The sequence below is a fragment of the Carassius gibelio genome, chromosome A11 (genome assembly GCF_023724105.1).
Source record: "Carassius gibelio isolate Cgi1373 ecotype wild population from Czech Republic chromosome A11, carGib1.2-hapl.c, whole genome shotgun sequence".
Lineage (NCBI taxonomy): Eukaryota > Metazoa > Chordata > Actinopteri > Cypriniformes > Cyprinidae > Carassius > Carassius gibelio.
Genome location: NC_068381.1, coordinates 17,862,752 through 17,887,899, shown reverse-complemented (window position 1 = coordinate 17,887,899; position 25,148 = coordinate 17,862,752). Strand labels below are relative to the sequence as shown.

Here is a 25,148-nt window from a genome sequence, read left to right as displayed (position 1 = left end):
ACTCAAAAGTAAATCTTGCGTAAACTGAAAGATATTGAATTAAGCATGAAATTTGGAAGTAGAAAGACTGTAGAAAGTAGTATTTTCTTTGCAAAACATACAATGATCGTTTTATTTACTACTTGAAAAAAGTACTGTAACTTTTTGGGAAAAATATACACATAAATAATATGGTAATATATTGCATATAGGCTATAAGTCAGCAAATCTCTCTAGAATGAAAAGCTTCATTCTAAAAGAGTTTGGACATTCTAAATGCTGAGGTTCTAATGTACACATCGATACATCAATACACTCCTGCTGAGGTCGGCCAGCTCATGCATGTCTGCTATGAGAGGGTGGCAGTCTGGATCTGAGTGTTTGAAAGCAGACAGAGAGAGAGGCGGTGTATTTCTTCCCCTCTTGGTCCCTCCTCTCCTCTACCATAGTACTCCTCCTCACGCCGCGGTTGGTCTCTTCTCGCACCCCGAACAGGATGACTCACAACAACCTTCACTTCACCCTCACCTTCATTTAACCCAGCCGGTGTGTACCCACACACACACTCGTCCCATTTCTACACCCATTCCTCGCTGAAGCGGCGGCAGCGTGATGCCCGACACGGCGACGGCCAATGCTGCATCCCCCGCGAGCAGCAGCGACAGCGAGAGCTCGCGGCACAGACACCGGGCGCAGGGAGACCCGGAGCGGCCAGAGCAGCAGCAGCACAGCGCTGCCCCGCAGCCCACATCAGCGGGCATTTTGGGTGAGTCCGGGTAGGGTGGATACTGACGGGACAGGTGGATGTGACGCGAGAGGAGAGCGGGCATAAGGGGCAGACCAGTAGGCATATCCTTCGGGCAGAATGAACAATGCGGCGCTTTGTTATGCTGTCTGCCCCTCATGCCCATTCCAGAGCCGGGATACATGTGTTGCTCTCCGTGCTGGTGTGTTTGTGGCCTATAGAAGGTCATGCGGCAGCATCATTCAGATGGAGCTGCAGTCTACATAATATGGGCCATACGCTACTTTTTGCACATTAGTCATTATTCACAGGCCTTTGGGCAGGTTCAAGTTGTCTGAGATGCTTTTATTTTCTGTTTGGTGAAACTGTTGATGTTTTGGCAGTTAGTTCTGATCCTCCTGGTTTTAAGAGTGCTGATATTTAGTCCAACTGCATTGGGACTTTTATCATCATCACTCTGGTTGTCTTTGTTCGCCATGTGCAACTGATGAGAAAGTAGTTTTTTTTGTTTTTTTTTTGTAAGTCGAAGCATGAGTATCTTCTACATGTAGACGACAACAACCCAGATGTGTGTTTTCAGCTGTGGACAAACATCTGATAGATGTGTGTTTTACTTACATTCAGTATCCTAAACATATTAAGACATCTTTTAAACGTCTATTTGACATCTGATATAGGAAACGTCCAATGGATTGCAGATAAACAAACATTCAAAAAATAGGTCTTGAAGATGTAAATAGTCTAATAGACGTCTCAGTGATGTATGTGTTATATATAACCAAATAATTTGCATTAATAGTTTTTTTTTATTTGATTCAAGTCATCTGCAATTGATTCATTATTGTTCCTTTCTTCTCTAAAACCGTTAAGAACACAATCTTGAACCTTCTTCTTTGTTTCTGATTTTTATTCACTTTTCCAATAAAAGTTCATAATGTTGAGATGCTCCTCATAGCAATCTTTTTGCTATAAAATAAAGTACTATATAAAGAAATGTGACGTTGTCACCGGAGTGCAGAATTTCAGAGCTCATGCAAACATAACCACATCGCTATGATCAGATGCTTTCTTAACTGCTGTTTTCTCACCACTGTAAAAATGTGTTTAATGAACTAAAATCAGTATAACACCATCTTGCTTAAAGTGTCTTCTTCTAATGATTAAGAGAAGAGGATGGTTTGTGATGATTTGATGCACCTTTTTTTAAAATGTACACTTTTCTACTTAATTTTCCCCCTAAAGTGTGCATGGAAGTACCTAAAATGTAGCTACATATTTGTAACTTTTGAAAAGGTTGTCCCAGTGACAGCTTTTGTACCTTTTTTTTCTGAGAGTGTATCAAACATGGGTTTAAGTTATTGTTGTTTCCCCTCTCTTACACATACTGCATTATGTTGGTTAATGGCAAACCTAAGCCAATAAGTTTTGAGATTGTTTGCTTCCTCACAGAAGAACTCTCCGTGAAAGTTTACAGCTGTCTTTTACAGCTAGTGATCTCCTGTTTCAACTCCAGTGTTTCCAAATGACACATGCATACATTTCGAGACGCTCTCAAAACTCACTCAAGATAAGGTTTTGCTCCTTCAACATCCCATAATAGCAGCAGTTGTTACAGATATGTTTCTCACGTTCATAAGCAAATACAACAGACTCCAGATTAGATGTAAAAAAACAGCATAAGAGGCTGAATGTTCTTTTTCTATTCAAATGTAGTCGTAAAGAACGTGTAGCAGGTTTAATGCAGTAAATTCTTCATTGGCTATGTGTTTTTGGCTCATCAGCAGTGTGAAATATTGCTTTTTTTGCAGTACTTTCATTATCAGCATCCTTTCATTGTGGAATAACCGTTTGTAGCACTTTTTAATGTCCGGCCTCTGACAGCAGAAGTGCACTTACAGTGGGGAATTACTGCAGCGTTTGAAAAAAATCCAGAAATGGAGAGGATTTGCCTTGGATTGTGTAGCCTCCATTAAGAAGTTCACAGATTTCATTGCTTATTATTTTTTAAATGTGTTTTCTCTGTACGTCTAATTGTTGTCTTCTCTTTCACTTATCCTGGGCTGGAAATGTGTTGCATTATGACAGCATGGCATCACTTCTGCATTCGGCTTTACACACCGAGTAAAAATAAAGCTTAGAGAGTTCTAAGAAACCGAGCCAGTGAGCTCTGACTGATGACTGGCCAGATTACACGTGTCTCTTAGTGACATGTGTTATGAGTTTGATGATGCTGCTTTACTTCAGACAATGTAGTAAAGCCATCTGTTCTGACTTGTCCTGTGTGTGGATTAGACAGGGAAAGAAAAATAAATCAAAATTCACTTGAAGTTAAATATACTGTGTTATTGTTTCAGGCATTATTAATATATTATATTATTTATACAATATATTTTGGGGACTTCCTTTGTATGGACAAAAAAAAATTCTCCAAATCTCTTCTTTTATGTTCCATTTAAAGGGATAGTTCACACAAAAATGAAAATTCGGTCAGTAATTACTCACCCTCATGTCGTTCCTAACCCGTAAGTCATATTCGGAATACAATTTAAGATAGTTTTGATGTAATCTGAGAGCTCTCTGACCCTCCATAAACAGCAGAGATATAACCACAGAAATGTAGCAAAGACATCTGTAAAATAGTACTTGTGACAAGAGTGGTTCAACTGCAATTTCACAAAGCTACGAGAATGCTTTTTGTGCACAATGAAAACAGTAATAACATAACTTAGTCAGTAGCTACCGTTTTCTGCCATTTTGGAGAGTATCCAAGAACGTAATTAACGTAATGAGCGTTGTTTTCATTCTGCATGCGCGCGCTGTCTACTGAACATAAACAACGCTGATTACGTTAAGCGAAAGCGCGCACATGCTGAATATAAAAAAAACGCTTATTACGTTAATTACGTAATCATAACTATTACTATTATATTAGCTACTATCATAACTATTACTTGCTATATATAAGCTACATTATGATGTGAAACTCATAAAAACTGTCTTTTCTATAAGCAAAGGCTAATAAACATACATACACAGCATTAGCAAACACAAAATACTGTCAGGGTAACACAAATGATGGTGCAATAATGTTAAATTAAACCCCCGATGAACATAACCTTTTATAAAATCTAATCCAATTATGACGCATAGGTTATTTAAAAACATATTACGTTTTTCACAGTACAGTTATCTTGCAATAAATATAACAAATTAGGAATTAATTTCTCATGAAATTATTGATACATCTCATTATCTAAAAGCTATTACTGCAAATATCAAGCACTGGTATTTATTTGGTGATAGGGATACTTTATGCTAAACTTATTTCTCTAGGAGATTCTTTAGTAAAGTGCTGGATAGTGAGCTGAGATTATGTTAGATTATATAGACTGTGTCCCACTGACCAGAACCTCTTGTGTACTTGTTGTAAAATGCATTTGAGTCTCTAAATAGTTACTCCAAATAAATGCATCAGTTTGACTCTGAAACTGATTTAAACACTAATAAAAATGTTCAAATCACTAGGAAAGACTTTTTGTGAAATGTGCCTCTAGCGTCACCAGATAATAATAACGGGTTTTAATTGCATTCCTGGTGTCTGAGGCTATTGTTGATTTTCATACCCTGGTGCTGTCAGGACCCCAGCGCTGGAGCATTCGGTTCGGTCTTCTTCTCATGTTTCAAGGGGAATGAGAGAGACTGTATTTAATCTTGGCACTGTGAGTGGGGGTGGGGGGGGGGTGTACATAGCAACATTGCAAAGTGAATGACGTTTGTTTTCTTTTCTCTTTCTCTCTCCTTGTTGTGTTTCTCAGATAAATTATTTGGGAAGCGGCTGCTGCAGGCTGGAAGACACATCATGTCCCATAAATCCTGGATGAAGACGGTGCCCACAGAGAACTGTGATGTCCTTATGACATTTCCAGGTGTCTCTTTCTTTCTATATTTCTTGCAAAACACAGAATAAATAATTAAAATATATATTTTAAATAATGCTATGATATTGCATTGGTATTTGAATTTGGTCATCTTTCATTACCGTGATATAAATATTCATATAATATATATGTAGTGTAATACCACCAAGTAACATATATGTGAGAAGAAATATATAATGCACAACTATTATTTATGATTAATGCATAAATATTTGTATATTTGTTTAAAAAAAATTGCAAACATGTTAACAAGGTTAAAGGGATACTCGTTCCAAACCGGTAAAAGATTTGTTCGTCTTTTCGAACACAATTTAAAATATTTTGGATGAAAACCGGGAGGCTTGTGTCTGTCCCATATGCTGTCAAAGTCCAGAAAAGTATGAAGGACGTCGTCCGAATAGTCCATCTGCCATCAGTGGTTCAACCGTAATGTTATGAATCGACGAGATTACTTTTTGTACTTGAATAAAACAAAAATAACGACTTTATTCAACAATTTGTCTCCTCTGTCTCCCCACATCACATTAACTGCCTACACTCTTCTGTGTCAGCCGCACCACAAGGATGCGCTGTTTCTACGTGTATTTATGCTGTGATTTGAAAGAAAACAGTGCTTCCTTGTGGCGCGACCAGGCGGCAAGGAAGTCGACCGGAAGTTGAAGTCGGGTGGGGGCTGCCATCTTTTAGCAGAACTTCACTTGCGTTAGCATCCCATTGACTCCCATTCATTTTGGCGTCACTTTGACAGCGAATAACTTTACATCTGAGGCGTTTAAAGACTCCGTTTGTCCATTATTTATTTCTAAAGATACACGACAATGTATAAAGGCCTCCATTACCTTCTATTTTACATTATGTAGAAACAGTTTTTGTAAAAAATAGGCTAACTATTGCGTCATAACCACTCAACTCTCTGTCGCATTACCGTACAGACAGGAGGAGAAGCTCGCAGGCAATTAACTTAATATGGTGTACTGGCGTTACATTTTAAAATACTATGCAAAATAATTAATCAGAATACTTACTCCTGCTCACTCACAACAAAGAACTCCCGCTCAAGCTCACCGTCTCTGCAAGATTAACGATGGCAGTTTGCACACACAGCTACTAGAAGATTTACATCTGTCAGACAGGTTGCTGACGTCGTCAAGCTTCGTTTGAGTCTGCGCGCCAGAAACGGAAGTGCTAAAAAACGCTAAAAATGGGCTTCACTTGTCTCAATTGAGTTTCAATGGGGTCGCTGTGTCCATTTCTTTTACTGTCTTTGGGCGCGACTGACACAGAAGAGCGTACGCTGCCTGCATTCAGATCAGATTCTATAAAATGTCGCTTCGGTGATGCAGATAGGGTGACCACCTGCTAATAAGCCCAAGGGGGGACAAGGGGTATGTTTCACTGCCTTGCTGATAGCGGTTTACCCATTTCTAGCACATACCACCTTACATGGTATATTAATAATGCCCAGTTCCCCTAAACATGAGTTATTGCTGATGTATGCTCATGACAGAATTGACAGATGCATTTCCACTTACGATTTACTTTAGCTATTTTATTTATTTTTCATTACAATTTAATCACTTTAAATAAATTATAATATAAAATTATAGGATTAAAATGAATTGTAGTTGCTGAACAACACAGGAACAGTTAAAAAAAAAAAAGTCTAAACTCACAACTCCAGAGGTTCACGGAACGAGAAGGGGGAGAAAGGATGGTGAACTCGGATGTTAGTAAAGGCAGGCGCGTAAAAAAACAAACCAGTTTGAAACAGGACACACCTTCTCTTTTTTAATTGATCATGGCGGTGCCTCACTTTCTCCATTTTTGGAACTGGAAAGCGTGCATCTAAAAGTTCCTAGTTTTAGTTCGATGGAAAATATCTGTGAGAAGTTCTCCTGTAGTTCTTACTGTATGTAAGTTACACATAACTTCTTAAGTTCTTACTGTATGTGTAAATAGAAAACATCCATTAGCAACTGAGTCTCAGTGTAATAAATATCATATTGGTCATTATTGTTATTGTTGCCTCTGTACAGACACCACAGATGACCACACGCTGCTCTGGCTTCTGAACCACATACGGCTCGGCGTCCCAGAGCTCATTATTCAGATCCGACATCACAAACACACCAGAATGTACGCCTTCTTCGTCACGGCCACATACGAAAAGTGAGAGGGAGCTTTTATCTCTCCTTTAGTTTGATCTCCTATGTTTGTGAAGGTTTCTTCAGGTGATGCTGATGTCATTGTCATGTACGCCACATAAGAATTTGTGGACCTTATGGGAGCTCATTGAATCAAGATGGTTTATGAAATACACTAAAGTTCAAATTACTGGGGTTGGTTTTTGAAAGAAGTCTATAATGCTTACCATGCTTATTTATTTGATAAAAAAAACTGTAATATTGTGAAATATGATTTGAATTTTAAGTGTTTTTTATATGAAGACATTTATTTCTGTGATCAAAGCTTCATTACTCCAGTCTTCAGTGTCACATGATCCTTCAGAAATCATTGTAATATGCAGATTTGCTGCTCGAGAAACATTTCTGATTATTATCAATGTCGAAAACAGTTGTGCTGCCCAATATTTTTGTAAAAGATTAAAAAAAAATTTAAATGTTTGAAATATACATTTAAATAATTGTTAACTTTAAAAAAAGGCTTATTTAATTTCAGCGAATGAGCAAATCAACGTTTCTCATTTTAAAATAGTTTAACGTGATGTATTAAAATGACTAAAATTACTGTTTTTATAAATAAAACTATATAGACAAATTATAATTATATATCATATCATATAAACTGTATTATTATACAAACTTTAAAAGTAACAAACTAATAAAAATTATTAAAATATACAACTTTAAAACTAAATGAAAACATAAAATATAAAAATTCAAAATATTAACTACTGATACTACAATAGTATCTCAATGATACAAAACTAACACTGAATTTAATGCATTCTTGCTTAATAAAAGTGTTCATTTGAAAAAAAAATCTTCTTACACCAACATTTTTAATGCTACCGTACAGTTTGTTACATTTCTTCTGTGCTTTATTATTGTTCCTGGTTCAAGGCAATCTTGAGTTTGACTCTGCTGATGTATGTTTTTCTCGTGTGGTCAGTCTTTTACGAGGGGCTGAAGAGATGGGGCTGAAGAAAGCGGTGAAGCCGGAGTTTGGTGGCGGCTCTCGCAGTTTCTCCTGTGAGGAAGATTACATCTATGAGAACATTGAGAGTGAACTCTGTTTCTTCACCTCACAGGTCCTTCACAATATTGAGCGTAAAGGTTTTGACACAGCATTACGTTTGTTTAGTCCCCTTTGTTATCAAGACTACTGATGACATCTCATTTAAACGGACAAAAAGTTATAAATTTGGGATTGCATACAGTAAAAAGTAGTAACCTAAAATGGTAACATATAAATAAACTGGTTTTATTCAAGTAAAAATTCTTATTTAATATCACATGCATTCATTTATGTCAACAAAACAGCTTTATATATATATATATATATATATATATATATATATATATATATATATATATATATATATATATATATATAAGTGCTGTCAAACGATTAATTGCATCTAAAATAATTATTTTTTGTTTATATAATATATGCGTGTGTGCTGTGTATTTAATATGAATTTATAAATGCACACACACGCATGTATATATTTAGGAAAATATGTTTTGTTTATATATAAAATATTGATATGTAATATAAATTATGTGAATATAAATATTTATATAAATGTAATTTATTTTAAATATATGCAATGCATGTATGTTTGTGTATTTCTAGATACATAATAAATATACAGCACACAGGCATATATTATATAAACAAAAACTTTTAGATGTGATGAATCGTTTAACATCACTAATATATATATATATATATATATATATATATATATATATATATATATAAATGTGTAAAAGTTGTACAGCACAAATAAACGTAAAAAAAATAATAATTACACAATTTATATTTTGCAATATCACTAAACTGGTAAATTATATTAAATATATAAAATTTCTTAGCTGAAATATAATAACATACAGAAATACTGTACTTTTTAAAAGTTTTTAGTATTAAAACTAAAATTACAATCTTTTTTATAACAGAAGTACATAACAAAAGTAAAATAAAAAAATGTAAACATAAAATAAAACTTAACAAAAAATATTGAAAAAATATTAATAAAAACCATAATAATATATATAAATAAATCATATGTAAAATTAAAAAGAAGTGCCACCTCAAAGACATCAACATGGACTTTGGTTGTACATTTTGTTTAACATGAACATTATTGTAGATTGAACCTTGTTCTTTTCCATATCACAGGAACGTCAAAGCATAATCAAATACTGGCTGGACAATCTCAGAGCTAAACACGGGGAGGCCCTTCACAACATCCACTTCCTGGAAGGACAGCCAATCAGTGAGTCCTTCACCTTTGACCTCCTGAGAGCCCTGATCTGTGCCAGTGGCCTGTATGTACATACAGCTCAGTATCTCCATGGTCTGCAGGCTGAGGCTTTATATGTTGTTGGTGACAGATGTAGTGCACATTTCTGGAAGGAGAAGTTTTACCACAGCTTTGAATAGCTGTTCATGTTGTTTGTGTGTGTGTTAGTGAGCATGAACTGTGTGTCTGTTCCAGTTCCTGAGCTGAGGGCGCGAGGTGTGATCCAGCAAGTCTTCCCGCTTCATGAGCAGAGGATTCTGGGACAGCTGATGAAGTCATGGGTGCAGGCCGTGTGTGAAAAACAGCCACTGGGTCAGTAGTGACTATGAAATATAGCATTCTTTCCCATTTGTTGTTATTTTAGAATTGAAAAAGAATTTTGCTAATAATGTTTCTGAAAACCCAGCTGCTCTTAAGATGGTTTCCCATTTTTGACAATTTTGATCGCTATTCTTGTTTTTGCAATATTAAGTAAGTAATTTTACTAAACAATAATGAAATATGGGTTAATCTTAATTTTTATTAAGCACATTTATGTTGTGTTTAAAAAATAATCGGCTACTGTTGCATTATTGAAAAAATTCTGTATTATTGGAAAATAGTTAATAGTTTTTATACATTTCTACATAGAGTTTTAAAATACAAGTACTTGAGAATTTCAAAACCTATATTTAATGTCTATCAATGATTAATTTATCAAAATGTATATTTTATTCCAAATTATTCCAGTCCTACTATATATGCGATCGATTCATAAAAACAAAAACAAATTGGCTTTTTTATTACTGATTATGTTTTGTTGCTGCAGCCCCACTCAGATACTTGAATGATTTGTTTTGTTAGATGATATTTGTGATTACTTTGGAGTGAAGATTGCCATGTACTTCGCCTGGCTGGGTTTCTACACCACTTCCATGTTGTATCCAGCCGTCATTGGCTTTGTATTGTGGATGCTCACAGAATCAGATCAGGTATTAAACCACACAAAGTGACTGCTCCACTCTGTTCCAGGAGCTGCTACTATTGTTGGTTTGATTGATATTTCTGTCGCTATGCTCTTAGACCAGCAGGGATATCTGTTGTGTGGTGTTTGCTCTCTTTAATGTGGTGTGGGCCACCTTGTTCTTGGAGCGCTGGAAACGCAGAGGGGCGGAGCTCGCCTATAAGTGGGGTACACTGGACACCCCATCTGAGTCACTGGAGGAGCCCAGACCCCAGTTCAGGGTAACGACTACGGCAAGCTATTCAAAATTTAAATCTAATTAAATACATCATCCGCCAATTAATGAATATACATAATTGCATATTAATTGCACATTAATTTTGGCTGAGAAATTATCCACAAAGCATTATTTAAAGTCATTATTTTGTTTTTATTCATTATGGCGTAGATAATTATAATAAATGGATATTAAAAGGATAATTCCCCCCCAAAAATGTAAATTCTGTCATTAATGACTCATCCTCATGTCGTTCCAAACACTTAAGATCTTTGTTCATCTTCAGAACACAAATGAAGATATCTTTGATGAAATCCAAGAGCTCTCTGACCCTCCGTAGACAGCAACGAAACTGAAGTTCCCAGGTCCTGAAACTTAGTAAAGACATCGGTAAAACCGCCCAAGTGACGTCAGTGGTTTAAATTCAATTTTGCGAAGCTATGAGAATACTTTTCGCATGCAAAGAAAACAAAAGTAACATAATTTGTTCAACAATAATTCTCCTCTGAGTTACATCTTCTGCCATTTTGGAGATCATCCACAAACATATTGGACATAATCAGTGTTGTTTACGTTCAGGGGGAAAGCGTAATTTAATTTAAGCCACTGATGTCTTTACTACAGTATGTTTCTGGACCTGGGAATATTACAGTTGCGTTGCTGTTGATGAGAGGGGTCAGAGAGCTCTCAGATTTAATCAGAAATATCTTAATTTGTGTTCTGAAGATGAACGAAGATCTTAAGTGTTTGGAACGACATGAGGATGAGTCATTAATGACATAATTTAGATTTTTGGGTGAACTATCCCTTTAATGACATAATTTTCATTTTCGGATGAACTAACCATTTAATGCTTTTGGGGGAAAAAAGAAATGATACTCTAAATATGAGAGTAAAACCCATAATAAGTGAGTCATTCATTCCAATGATTTGTTCAAACTGCTGATTCATTCAGAAATGAATCAAGTCACAGTCTTTAGGAATGGGTCACTGAATCATTCACTCATTCGTTTTGTTGAAAACCATTGATTTATTTGGTAGTGAAACAGTAGCTTTGCTGTGACTTTGTTAAATGATGTTTGATCGCAAAACAGACAGTTTTTAGCAGAGATTTTATCTTGTGCAGATATTTGCGAGAGAAAAATAAACAGCTCTTTTGCTCATATTATATTGCAAATTTATATCATATACTGTAATATACATACAAAAAGACAAAACCAGTAATAAAGACAAAAACCCATACACTTTACCTTGCTATCTTGAATTTTAGGAGCATATAATTGCTTTCTAATAGGCTCAGTCAGTCGTTGTCCAGCATCATGTTCGTCAATAAGCTACTGCATGCAGTGTAACATTATGTACAGGTCTTAATCTTTTGAATGCTTTATTTTTTCCTAAATTAACTGCACTAAATTGAAGCATTAAATCGCTGGTCTTAGTAATGGCATCTGATGCGTGCTCTTTAAATGATTTGTGTCTCTCTCGCTCCTCGGCTCAGGGTGTAAAGCGCTGCAGCCCAGTGACGGGCTGTGAAGAGTTTTATTACCCATCGTGGAGGAGGAGGGTGTTCAGATGGCTGGTCAGCGTTCCTGTCTGTATATTATGCCTTTGCTTTGTATTCCTGGCCATGCTTGTCTGCTTTGAGCTTCAGGTGAGTTACACACTTTCTCACACACACTGAACTTTGGTAGTTGACGTGTCCTGCCGTCATTTTTCAACATTTTCTAATTATTATGTATGCAGATTAAAATAATGAATAACAAATTATGAAAAGTAACAGGACCCAAAAAAAATGCCTTATACATTCATATATAAAATTTTAACCTTTGATATAATAATGTCCAAAAAAACACATTGTGCATTATACTTTATTGTTTCTTTGCTGCAAAAAATGCCAAGGGTATGCAGAAAGGATTTTTTTTTTTTAAGTTAAAAACATTTATCATTAACATTAAACATTATGGTAACACTTTAGAATAAGGTTCCATTAGTTAATGTTAGTTAATGTATTAATTAACATGAACAAACAATGAATAATACATTTATTACTGTATTTATTCATCTTTGTTAATGTTAGTTAATGAAAATACAGTTATTCATTGTTAGTTCATGCTTATTCACAGTGCATTAACTAATGTTAACAAGCACAACTTTTGATTTAAATAATGCATTAGTAAATGTTGGAATTAACATGAACTAAGACTTATAAATGCTGTAGAAGGATTGTTCTTGCTTAGTTCATGTTAACGAAAGTAGTTAACTAATGGAACCTTATTCTAAAGTGTTACCAACATTATAAATGATCATCATGGCATGCATGAGAACATAACACAATTATGATGATGATAATAATAATAATATATGGTATATATGATGTTTCTATGAAAGCCCATAGAATAAAAAAATAAAAATGATTATATGAGATATGAAGATAAATAGAAACTCACAAATTCTAACCTTTTCTCTCAATTCTGATTTTATATCTCAGATTTATTTTCCGCCACGGAGTAACAAATAAGTAATTGCAAGATTTTACAATTGTGATTTCTCTCAATTCAGATATTTTTCTCATAATGTATATTATAAGTCAGAATTGTGAGCTAGAAACTCAGAATTGCAAAAAAAATAAAAAAGGTTTCCGTTATGAGATTGCATTTTTTTATACCCTGTGGCAGAAATGATCTCCCATATGTTTCACCATAATATATGATTAAAAAGAATAAATGCATTTACATATCAGTGAGTGCAAATGCTGTACTGAGCAGATGTTTGGCAGGAATTTGTGATGGGGGTTAAGGAGCTTCCACGTGTAGCAAGATTCATCCCTAAAATCATGCTGGCCATCACTGTGACGGCGTGCGATGAGGTGTACAGAAAGATCGCCTGCTGGCTAAATGACATGGGTGAGTCAGGACATGTGGGAGGTGTTCACTAACGCTATATTCAACAAAACTGAGTTCTGCATTAAACTCAGGAACAGTGTGTCAGTAATAAAAAGTAACAAAGCCGAAATGGATTGTGGTCTGTATTTTGGGAACTCAGCTCTCTAGAAGCTAAGATAAACACTGGCTAGCTGTTAGGCCCCTGTGAGGTGAATACTAATGTCCGAATCTTCGGATTCCCACAGAAAACTACAGACTCCAGAGTGCCTATGAGAAAAATCTCATCATCAAAATGGTCCTGGTGAGTATCAAGAGAAAAATAAATCAATCATTTATATATAAAATGTTTAATGACCAGACTTGGTTGTAAATATTCAACAACTTCTCCTAAACCTACACTGGCATTGTTCCTGAAATATTCTCTCTGTCTTTCTCAGTTTCAGTTTGTCAACTCTTATCTCAGCCTTTTCTATATTGGATTCTACCTCAAAGACATGGAGCGTCTGAAAGAGGTGATATATGACCATATGCACAACGGCTCTGAGCTTCTAACTACAGTTTATTTACGTGAACATTTCAAATGAAGTTTAAATGCTCAGTCTTGTAAGGTGGTGGTGTTCCTGTTGCTGTAGATGCTGGCCACACTGCTGATAATCCGGCAGTTTGTGCAGAACATGAAGGAAGTCCTGCAGCCCTACCTGGCCGAGCGGCACCGACTGGGGGAGCTCACGCTGAGGGCCGTTTGGGAGCTGCTGGTGTCTGCGCTGCTCAAGTACGGGCGGCTTGCAGCAGGACGAGCACAAGTGTGGCCCAGTGACCCCACCGTGATGGGTGAGGAGAGACGGGAACGCAAGTGTCTGAACGGTGGCTGCGGCGTCCCGGATGAGGATGTGGACGAGGAGCCTGGGGAGAGGCACGGCGAAGAAGATAACGAATCGGAGAGCCTCATGGACTGCGGCCTGAAGCTACGGAAGGTCAGTTTCATTGAGCGTAAGTCTGCTAGCACCGTCAGCCCGGTGCACGACAGCTTCCTGGAGGAGGGGAGCCCCACCATGATGGAGAGGGGCATGGATCCCACCTCAGTTTTCGAGATGTGTGATGATGATGATGATGATGATGAAAACGGGGTTGCGGAGCAGACAGCCGAGCCGCTGCCAGCGGGAGTGGAGAACAACACGTCAGTCAGGCTCAGGAAGAGGGGGCGGGGCTTAGAGAGGGCTGACAGTAAGACCAAGAGAGATTCGTGGATGGATCCTCCCGAGGAGCAGGAAACCAGCACCACGTTAACACAGGCCGAGATGGAGAGCTGCATGCAGACATACCAGGTCAGACGGCACACCATACTCACTACTTACATACTTGATTTCACTTCTCGGTAGCACTTTATTTTACAGTCCTGTTCCTCATGTACATACTATATATTATATATACTATATATATATTATTATATATAACTGTATATTATAGTAATTACAATAACTATGTAATAACTAGGTACTAACCCTAAACCTACCCCTAAACCTAACCCTACCCCATGTAGTTACCTTGTGTTACCAGAACTTTCTTAGATAAATACACTGTAAGTACACTATAAGTACACGTACTGTAAAATAAAGTGCAACCCACTTTTCTGTTTAGACTTGCATTGAAATGTAAAAACAATAAATGAATTAGATTTTTAAAATATATATATATATGTGTGTATATATATATATATATATATATATATATTATTTAATTATTTTTCAAAGTAAAATACATTGGAATATTATATAGTTGGATATAATGCAGCATTGACATTTGGCCCATGGCCCTCAATCAATTTTTTTTGCCCTTCGTATTAAAACATCTACAGTGGGGCTCAAAAGTTTGGGCACCCCTTGCAGAATCTGTGAAAATGTGTATAATTTTAAATAAATAAGAGAGATCATACTAAATGCATGTTATTTTTAATTTAGTACTGTCCTGAGTAAGATATTGTACATAAAAGATGTTTTACATTTAGTCCACAAGACAAGAAAAATGCTGAAATTATTAAAATAGCCCCTTTCCAAGTGGGCCTTTACCTGATGATCCACAACTGTCTTTCTGTTTTGTGATAGTTGTGCATGAGTCCCTTGTTTGTTCTGAACAGTTAAACTGAGAACTGTTCTTCAGAAAAATCCTCAGCATCAGTGAATGTTTGAACCTTTTTTAATAGTTGTGTTTGAGTGCCTCAAATGTCCCCAGTGTGAAAAGATGGCTCTCAAAATTATAAAGTCACTGCTGGAAAGGGTTCAAATATGCAAAGATACTGGAAAACTGAAGAATCTGCACAAAAATGAGTTTATTTCGTCTTTTGAACATAACAAAAGCTAGTTTAAGGAATGTGTGTAAGCAAACAGATGCAGGTCCCCACTGACTTATATAGTATGGAGAGAAAATACTAAAAATATCAATGTGGACAAGCAGCTGTGAGGTACATGATGACAAAATAAAACAATTTGTGTGACCTGTCGCTTTAATTTTTATGTCTTCAAAAAAAATCTGTTGACCGTCATCATCATTAAAACAAGCCTAATTATTTATCGTACATTAAAATGGACTAAACATTTTTGCTAATACATAATACGTCCCTAAAATGTTTTCATTTGGATCTGAAACTATAACATTGAGTTTGTGCTCAGAATGTGTATCCAAGTTGTTTAGCAGTTGATTGTTCATAAATAAGAAAAAATAAATAAATACTTTTATTCAGCAAGGGCACATTAAATTGCTCAAAAGTGACAATAAGGTTTGACATTGTTAAAGCTGCAGACGGTAACCTTTGACGCTCTAGCGGTTAATAAACAGAACTGCTTGCGTCTTGCGGAAGAACATCGTAGCCGGAACTACTTCTCTCTGTTTATGTCTATGAAGAATCACAAAGGTACTGTGTTACTCCGCCGCAGTATCCCCGAAGCAATCTAAAATAGTCTGAATATAAACACTTATTATAGGTGCACCCTAGTGATTCAGGACAAGCTAAAAACACGGTTTGGAAAATGGATTCATGGTGTACTCGCTTAGTATATAAATTTTTCTACATTTTGAACACAAACAAAGTTACGGACCGCAGCTCTGATTGGTTATTTCTTAACGGGAGCGATGCATTTCTGCAAATGGCAATAGGACACTGGGAGGAGCCAGAGGAGCTTGATTTTTCACAGATTATCTGTCTCATATTCTACTGTCAGGACATAATGACAGGTTTAACAAATATGTAAAAAAAAATATTTTTACAAAAGTTACCTACTGCAGCTTTAAATAAATAAATTTATTAATTAATTAAATGCTGTTCTTTTTAAGTTGATGTGAAAAATTTATTTGAAAAAATGTTACATGGCTCCACAAAAAAAAAATTAAGTGTTTTCAAAATTGATAGTAAAATGTTTGTTTTTTTTGAGGATTTTTTCACATTTTTCAACAGTAGTGTAAAATACAATTTCTGTATTTTAAACATTCTTAAAGCAGAGCACTCTACCACAGATGTCTCTGTAATGTATGTGTGTTTGAGAGTATAGCCAAGAAGATCCTTCTGACTGACATACTCTCTCTAAACCTCTAAAATAAAATGTCCCTAAACTGCTTTCCAGGACACTTTCCAGGACTACCAGGAGATGTTTGTTCAGTTTGGATATGTGGTGCTCTTTTCCTCTGCCTTTCCATTGGCCGCCATGTGTGCCCTGATTAACAATATCATTGAGATCCGGAGCGACGCGTTTAAACTGTGCACCAGCGCACAGAGACCGTTCAGCCTGAGGGTGGGGAGCATCGGGCAATGGCAGGTTAGACTACACTGAGCACTCTCAAAAACATTATAATACTCATCTGATGCTGCTCTAAAGAGTGTCTTTATACAACAAGGTTGTTTAAAAGTCCTGTGTCATTGCACAGACAGTGATGGAAGCCATGGGTCTGGTTGCCATCATAGTGAACTGCTATCTGATTGGTCAGTGTGGGCAGCTACAGAGACTGTTTCCCTGGCTCAGTCCTGAGATGGCCATCATCTCCATCGTCATCCTAGAGGTACGTACAAGTACATACACACCAGTGTTATTTTAGTATCACTGCGAGACAAATAATGTTAGTTTTTTATTATTATTTTGAAAAATTAGTTTTTTTCCATTTTGTTGAGTTTTTGCCATTGTTATTTCAGTTTTAGCTGTAGTTGTTTAAGTAAATCAAGTTAAGCTAAGTAAAAAAAAAAAAAAGTTGCCCTGGCAATAGCGGTGGAAATTGTGATTCTTTCAGGAGATTCGTTCATTTTCAGTTCGTTCACCAAAATGATTCGTTCAGATTCGTTCAGTGACATTTCTTCATATTACATAAATACGCCAACAGGTGAAATGTGTTATGTCTTAAGTCAACAAGCATATTTACTATTCTGCTTATTTACATAAATAAAGTTAAAAGTTAAAGTTAAATTAAAAAAAAAGTTGTTCAGATGAGCAAAGCGCAAGGTTTTCTTGCATAATTAAAATGATACCACTGATAAGCTACTACTAAATATTGTAGAAACGTAATTTTCTGTAAAGTTGCTTTGCAATGATTTGTATCTTAAAAAGCACTATACAAATGAACTTGAATTGAATTTAATTGTTTGGTCAGACATTTTCATATTAAAAAATCTGTGATTAAACGTAGAGTTGTGTTTGTACGCTAAATATGAATATATAAAATAGTATAGCACAGTATAAAACGCCACATTGTATCCGCTTTCTGCTGATAGCTGATCGAGATTCACATGCAAATGACTGACTGAGCCGGAACACTCTCATTCATTTCGTTCACAAACGAGTTACGTACAAATTCACGAACGAGGAGTTCTCTCGACCTCGTTCAGACTCAAAGAAACTTGTTCAGTGGAGGGCGTATTCATTCACTACATTCAACAAATAACATGCTCCGTCACATCTCATACTTAAAGGCTATTGGTTCGAGGTTGAGTAACTCTTTGACAGGATGAAACAGATCACAGCTACCCGGTTCACTAATCTGCGCATGTACTGCTAATAGCGCCGCGCTGCTGTGGAGGGAGGAACTCCAGTGAATGAGAAAATATGAGTCAAAGGATTATGTGAACGAGAACGATTCATGCACCTGAAAGATCCATTCAAAAGAACGATTCGTTCACGAACGTAATATCACTACCTGGCAACTATGAAATAACGTTTTTTTTAAGGGTTTTAATTTTAGTATCAGTTTTAGTTATGTATCAGAGTTACTATAATAACTCTTTATTAGGGATGGGTTATATGGCAAAAAACATGAACAATTTTTATGCTTAAGTTACTCAGCAGTAAAAACTAGTACAGCTAATATAAGTAAAAAGCTCTCAAGCTTATTGAGATGTTAACAAATGGCAAGCATTAGAACAAATAAACATGATACAAATGAAGTCAATTGTGCAGGTAAGTCTGACCAACAGTACTGAGGTGAGAAATACTACAGAAGTGTACTAAAGTGATACAACACAAAATGCAACACTGGATGGATGAATGAAATGTTTACCTTCAATAAAGACAATTCGTGATCAACGTATAGTTTAAACTACATGATTTTCTGTAAAATCTGTCAGTTCTGATTGCCCAAAATGAAGCTCAGACTTCAGCACCAGACTGCAAATCAGGCACAAATCTGGACAAAAGTTGTGTAGTATATTCCAGCCTTTAGAAGAAAAGCTTTCTTTCTATAAGACCCTCAGGGCAAAAATAATTCCTCAGTAAATCACATGAGATTAGCTTTGTCATTTGCACTTGAAATGCACTCAGAAATGTTATCATTATTACTTCTATGCTTCCAGTCCAATCGTAAAGTATAGCTCTGTCTATTCACTTCTCAAATCATGCCAGAAGTCTGAAGTTCCTCCTGAACTGACCTCTTTCACAGTTGCATTAAGTATTCAGTGACCTAGCACACGAATCGCAATAAACTGACTTTCTCTCTTTCTGTGCGTGAACAGCACTTTGCAGTACTACTGAAGTATATAATTCATGTGGCAATACCAGACATCCCCAGCTGGGTTGGAGAGGAAATGTCCAAGCTGGAATTTCAGCGCAAAGAGGCGTTTAAGGTAATCCCCCATCCACCTTTGACCAAAACAATATTTGGTTAACTGAATACTATTAGGACTGTAGTATAGACTCTTTTGAGTTGAACCAGTACAACACATTCTACATCTAGGCTTCTGGTAGCAACTGGATTCATTGCTGGTGTACATGTGTTTCCAGAAGCATGAGCGTCAGGCACAGCAGCATTTCCAGGAGCAGCAAAGGAGGAAGCGTGAGGAGGAGGAGCGTCAGCGTCAGGCGGATTATCAGGCCCGGCGTGATCGAGACGACAGCCGCTCTGACTCCTCCGGTGGAGACCACCACCACGACAAGAGCCACAGTGGCAAATCCAGACCAGGGGGTGGTGGGGAGAAACCCAAACGTCCCAGCTCACTTCTCGGAAACAATAATGTCATGAAACTGAAGCAGATCATCCCTCTGCAGAACAAGTTTTCTTCTGGCACAGCTCGTTCCCCGCAGTCACCCACGGGTAACGAACCCAAGCTACCGGGTTTCCTCAGTTTTAAGTTCCTAAAGTCACCTGAGAACAAAAAGGAGGCAGCGGCGGCTTCGACCAGTGTGTCGACAGCTCCTCCAGTCCAGGAGAGGGCAGAAAGGTCCCAATCCCCTAACAAGTCCTTCAATCCTGGGAAACTGTTCAACTTTGGGAAATCAGAAGGAGGGGCATGTGTAAATGGGGGTCAGTCTTCAAAACCAGGGGATGGGGGACAGGTGCAGGACAAGCCCACAACAAAGTCGGACCTCAATGGGGTCCCTGAAGAAATCCCATCCCCTTGTGGAGAGAATGGGGATAATGGGTCCTCATACGATGCTGATCCTTCAGGCCCTAAGATGTAACAAGAAAATGATTTTAAAAACAGTGTGAGAAACTACTTAGTAACACTGAGGGCAGGAGAGTAGGAATGTTTTGAGGCTGTGCACGACTTGACCTGGAAGCTGTTTAGTAAAATAATGGGGAATTCACTAAAAGCCCGGGTGTACTTCATTTTCCAACTGACAATTTTGTTCACAACTGATCTGACTTTTATTTTTGGAGTAATGAAATCGCTTGCACATGCACTGTTGTACACACACACAAGCCCAAGAATTGGGCTGCAAGCGTACGGTGTGCATGGCTAATAATGAAAAATAGCGTCATGTGGACTGTTCTCAAACCAGAGCAGAACACGGAGTTTATTTTTGGATTTAGAATTCACTGGGTCCACAGATTAACGTTGTGTATTTGCACGTGTTGCGTGCTTTGTTTTAGCATCGAGTTCACTGAAGTGAGCGTATCTAGAGTACTAGAGGTCGACTGATAATGGATTTTACAGATAACGATTTAGGTTGGACCACACTGGACGATAACCATCCACTAGTTTTTAAAATGGACACTGAAGGGAAAAAAAACATAACACTCCAGCCTGGTCTCACAGCAATTTGTAAATCTCACAATGTGGCTAATTCGTACAAAATCATATGAACTTACACATACAAATTCTTGTGATTTGTGATAAATTGTACGTATTTGATGAGTTGTACAATTTGTATGAGTTTGTACGAATTACCTATACCTAACCCGCCCCAAACCCTACTAGACAAATCGTTCAAAATCATACTAATAAAGCCGTATGAATTCATATGAATTAGCCACCTCGTACAATACTTAATTAAATACTTAACCAATACTTGGTCGTGAGATGACAGCATTGAACACTCCAATAAAATTGTGCAGATCTTTCTAAAAGAAAAAAAACACTGTACTGAACAATGAAAATATACTGTACTTTTTAAATTATATATTAAAAAACAACGATTTGGGTCAAATATAATGTAGTTTAATGGGAAATCCCCTTTATAATTTGGATTTAAATGTGTTGTTTATATGTTGGCTGCATGAACATCAATTTGAATTCTTACTGTACGTCAGTAGCTTTAAATATGCAACTTTGCTGAATAAATAATAAATAAAAGTGACCGGATATAAACTAATAGAAATCGTGACATTAAACATTTGGGTCAGACATTTCATCACCAAATAGTAAGCGCGTACTGTATACGCACCGTCCAATTTTTGCAGTCATACGTACAATGTCCCGGGCCGTTGTTTCACAGAAAATGAAACTGAAGAGACAGAACAATAACAACAACAACAACAAACTATGAAGACTATAACAACAAAACACCCGCACTGACAAGCGCTTGTGTGAGAGGGTTATGACACAACCCTGGAAAAACGATGGATTTATGCCAGTAACCGATTATTCCAGCAATCGTGTATCTATGCCGATTAATCTGTAAAACAATCAATCAGTCGACCTCTAGTAGTGCTGAGGATGCTTGCACCTTATTCCCGATAAACGCTGACAGATAGCGAGCGATAAAATGTTTAATTCTTTAAAAATTAAAAAAATTGCTTGCTCCTGGAAACGTACACAAACATCCATTTTAAATACAAGTCCATTTTCCGAAAGTGTTAATCTAGCACGTTTTATAATGCAATTCATTTGCATATAAAGTAAGATGACAAGAACGTTTGCGTAGTTTAAATACGCATGGCGCAGTGCAATATCGGCGCATATAACACCTGGCTTAATTGGATTGCAGCTGGTAAATGATGCATGGTTTCGCGCGCGGAAATGATACACATTACAGTGGTGCCACTGTTTAGTGAATTCACCCCATATTGGTCAATGTTTTGGCTATATTTCAGAAAAGACCCCCCCCCACCCCCCACACACACAAACACTTATACACACACACATTGCCTTTTCTGCAATCCAATTAGGAATACATGAGCTGCATTTCTGACGGCTTTTAAAGGGCAATGTTTAATTACTAGTCTGATAATTGTAACATTTTATTGGGTTGCCGAAAAAAAAAAAAAAAAAATTACCAAACAATTTATACCAGTCACACAGTACGACCATCAAAATACCATAACAACTATAATCTCACAAGCAGCAGTTCCAAATATGGTTAATGAAAACTTTTGTATGTGTTTAAAACAGCTGGTTTAGTAGAGCAATAGCAACTTTACAAGCAAAAACTACTGGTGATTTAGTAAGTCCATGCTGAATAAAAGGCTCCAAATGGCAATATTCTCTTATGAATTCATAAGTGGAAATCAATAATGAAAACTGCAATGAAACAAACGCAAAGAGGTGTGTGATGTTGATTATTTATTTGTCTGAAATTCATTTATCCGTTACACACTTTTGTGAAGCGCTGTACACAAAGGCAGCAGGAGGGGCAGGATAGATAGTCTTCTCCTGAAGTTGATGGTCATTGTGTTTGCATTGCCACCAATAACCATATCATGGCTCTGAAACTTCAAGCTGATATATTACATACGGCCTTTAACCCTTTGTATCTGCATCACATCAGATTGGAAACTACCCTAAACTTAGCAAGATAGTGTATAAACCACAGGAAAACAGATGAAGAGACATTTCATACTTCTCCAGTCAAACATTTGGACATACTGACAAACTTTGTCATAAAAAAAGGCTTCTGCTTTAATACTTCAAATAAGTTTTGCAGACATTTTTATTTACATATTTTTATTATTATATTTTTCTATATAAAACTAACATTTTTTATAAAAACAAGAAAAAAGCTTACTTTGAAGGAGCTTAAATATAAGATCATTTTGTTAACATTTTTGGTTGTTATTGGTAATTATAATGTATTATGTATATAAATTTTACATATATTTCAGGTATTTCCATTTGTATTTTTTCTTATTATTTACACTTTTCAAATGTGTTTCCAAACTGTTGACTGGTAGCATATGATATTAATTATGATAATGATTTAATAGTTAAATATTAATGAGTCATTATCCTGCAAGCCAATGTAAACAGCCTCATTACATATGAAAATGCTGAATTTTATTTGTATTAATGCACTACTGAAATAATCCAGTCACTACTATTAATCTACTTGTTGCCAACTTTAATTTATTCATCCCTACCTAATACCAAGTTTTTTTTTTTTTACTGAAGCAAAATTAATATTTGCCTCCTCTTTGCACATTATTTTAGTGTACGTATTGTGTTTGTGTACAGCTGCTAAGCACGTGCTTGGGATTGTAAATGTGAAGGAAGCCGTAAATGTCTCTGTCTTTAGAGGCTGTTTTTTGTATTTGTGTTTTTCATAGAAAGTTTGTCCTGAGCAACTATGGGAGGGTCTTATCTTAACACAATGTGCTCAGTTGTTGCTATCAAAACCCATTACAGAAGCCAGAGTGTCACAGTCACACCCTATAAAGGGTTTCTATGAAGCATTCGAATCAGTGTAAAGCTGTTTATATTCCAGTGTAAGGTCATGAAGGAACGAGAGGTGCCTCGAGTGATCGATTATTACATTTTTACTTCTAGCTTTCATAGAAAACAAAACAAACTATGCATTTAGCTCTTTATTTGCTTGACATGATTTGCACAACAGAAGTTGTTGCATTAATATTTTGGCCTGAATGGTAATTTGAATCTGTTTTATGTTCTGAATTTGTTTAGTACATGTTTACCAAGACATTAATTATGGTTATATGCCAGTTTTCAGTTGTTGTTGATTTTGTTTTTAAATTTCATTGAAAATTCATGCATTACTACAACAATATACTTCCTTTTGGTCTAAAATATTTTTTAACCAAATATGAATTGGTTTTCTCAAAACAACTGAAACTAAAAGATTTTATTATATTCTTATATACAATATGCATTGCATCGCATATGCAAAAATTGGATTTGGTTATAACATTGCAGCATTTATAATCTAGGAAGGAAGTATCTGTCACCTAAAACAGTATTTTGTTTTCTTCACTCTTTTATTTGGTCTGATATTCCTTTGATAGAGTAACTCAGGTCCACCGATTGATGGACTGTAAGAATGTTTTTAATTATAGATGAGTAGAAAAAGTCAATAGTTGGTGAGGAATTGGAAGTAAGAGGCATTTTTCGGTTGAACTGAACTCCGTGAACCGTGAGGCTGCTGCAGTGTTTCAGTATCTGTCCACATCATCTCAGATCATCTGCTCTGGCCTCATAACATTCATGTTTCTGTTAATGTTTAATTGAATGATTTGAGTAGTTAAGCTACCAATAGCTGCAAGTATAATGAGGCTGCACTGGGTTGTTATCGAAGAACTGGAAAACTTGAGAAGAAACTTTACATTGGGTTGAACTGTGAAATATGAAGTGATTGTGATGAGGCAACCTCACAAACCTATCATGAGCTCTTCCAATGTTCCACTGTAAAACTGTTCTTTATTAAAAAATAAAAAACAACATTAGGGAATGGGATTATTTATTTATTTTATTTTGTCATATTTTTGTAAAATTTGAAATGGGATAATAAACAGATTTAATTTTATTGTTTTTCTGAGTTGTCTTTCAGTTTCTCTTTTAGTTAGAAAGTAGTTTATTTTTTAGTACGGTCAACAGGCTCTGATAGTTCATAGCTATTTTACATTTTGGCAAATCGATGGCTGATTCATATGAATTTACTTTAAGATACTTATGTGTTGTGGAATGTGCAGAAATCATTTATATTATGGTTATAAGGTAGAGTTGACTATAGTCAAATATGTTCAGATTAGTTAAGCAACAACTAAAATGTATCTTGGCTTTAGCTGGTTATTTTGAGGAAAACAAACAATAGAGGGGCATTTTACCCAACTCTACACTCTATATGTTTGTGAGTCAATATGAACATTATATTTCATTGTAAAAGGCAGCTACAGAGACCCTTATACATCTATTTATTATTGTATTTATTAATTATTTTATGTAACTTTCTCAAGTACCCTTTTAAGATATTA

At 36.2% G+C, this 25,148-nt stretch overlaps 1 protein-coding gene across 1 annotated transcript; it reads left to right on the top strand.

The window, feature by feature from the left end:
* Window positions 1-361: 361 nt before the first annotated feature.
* On the top strand, window positions 362-24,705 carry LOC128022557 (anoctamin-8). Its single transcript, XM_052610235.1, has 17 exons — window positions 362-745; window positions 4,540-4,650; window positions 6,699-6,831; window positions 7,795-7,933; window positions 9,031-9,127; window positions 9,350-9,466; window positions 9,998-10,125; window positions 10,217-10,378; window positions 11,873-12,025; window positions 13,151-13,277; window positions 13,502-13,557; window positions 13,694-13,768; window positions 13,889-14,581; window positions 16,871-17,062; window positions 17,172-17,303; window positions 19,240-19,350; window positions 19,508-24,705. The coding sequence occupies exons 1-17, from the start codon at window positions 592-594 to the stop codon at window positions 20,183-20,185; spliced, it is 3,258 nt and encodes a 1,085-aa protein (XP_052466195.1). The 5' UTR covers window positions 362-591; the 3' UTR covers window positions 20,186-24,705.
* The last annotated feature ends 443 nt before the right edge of the window (window positions 24,706-25,148 follow it).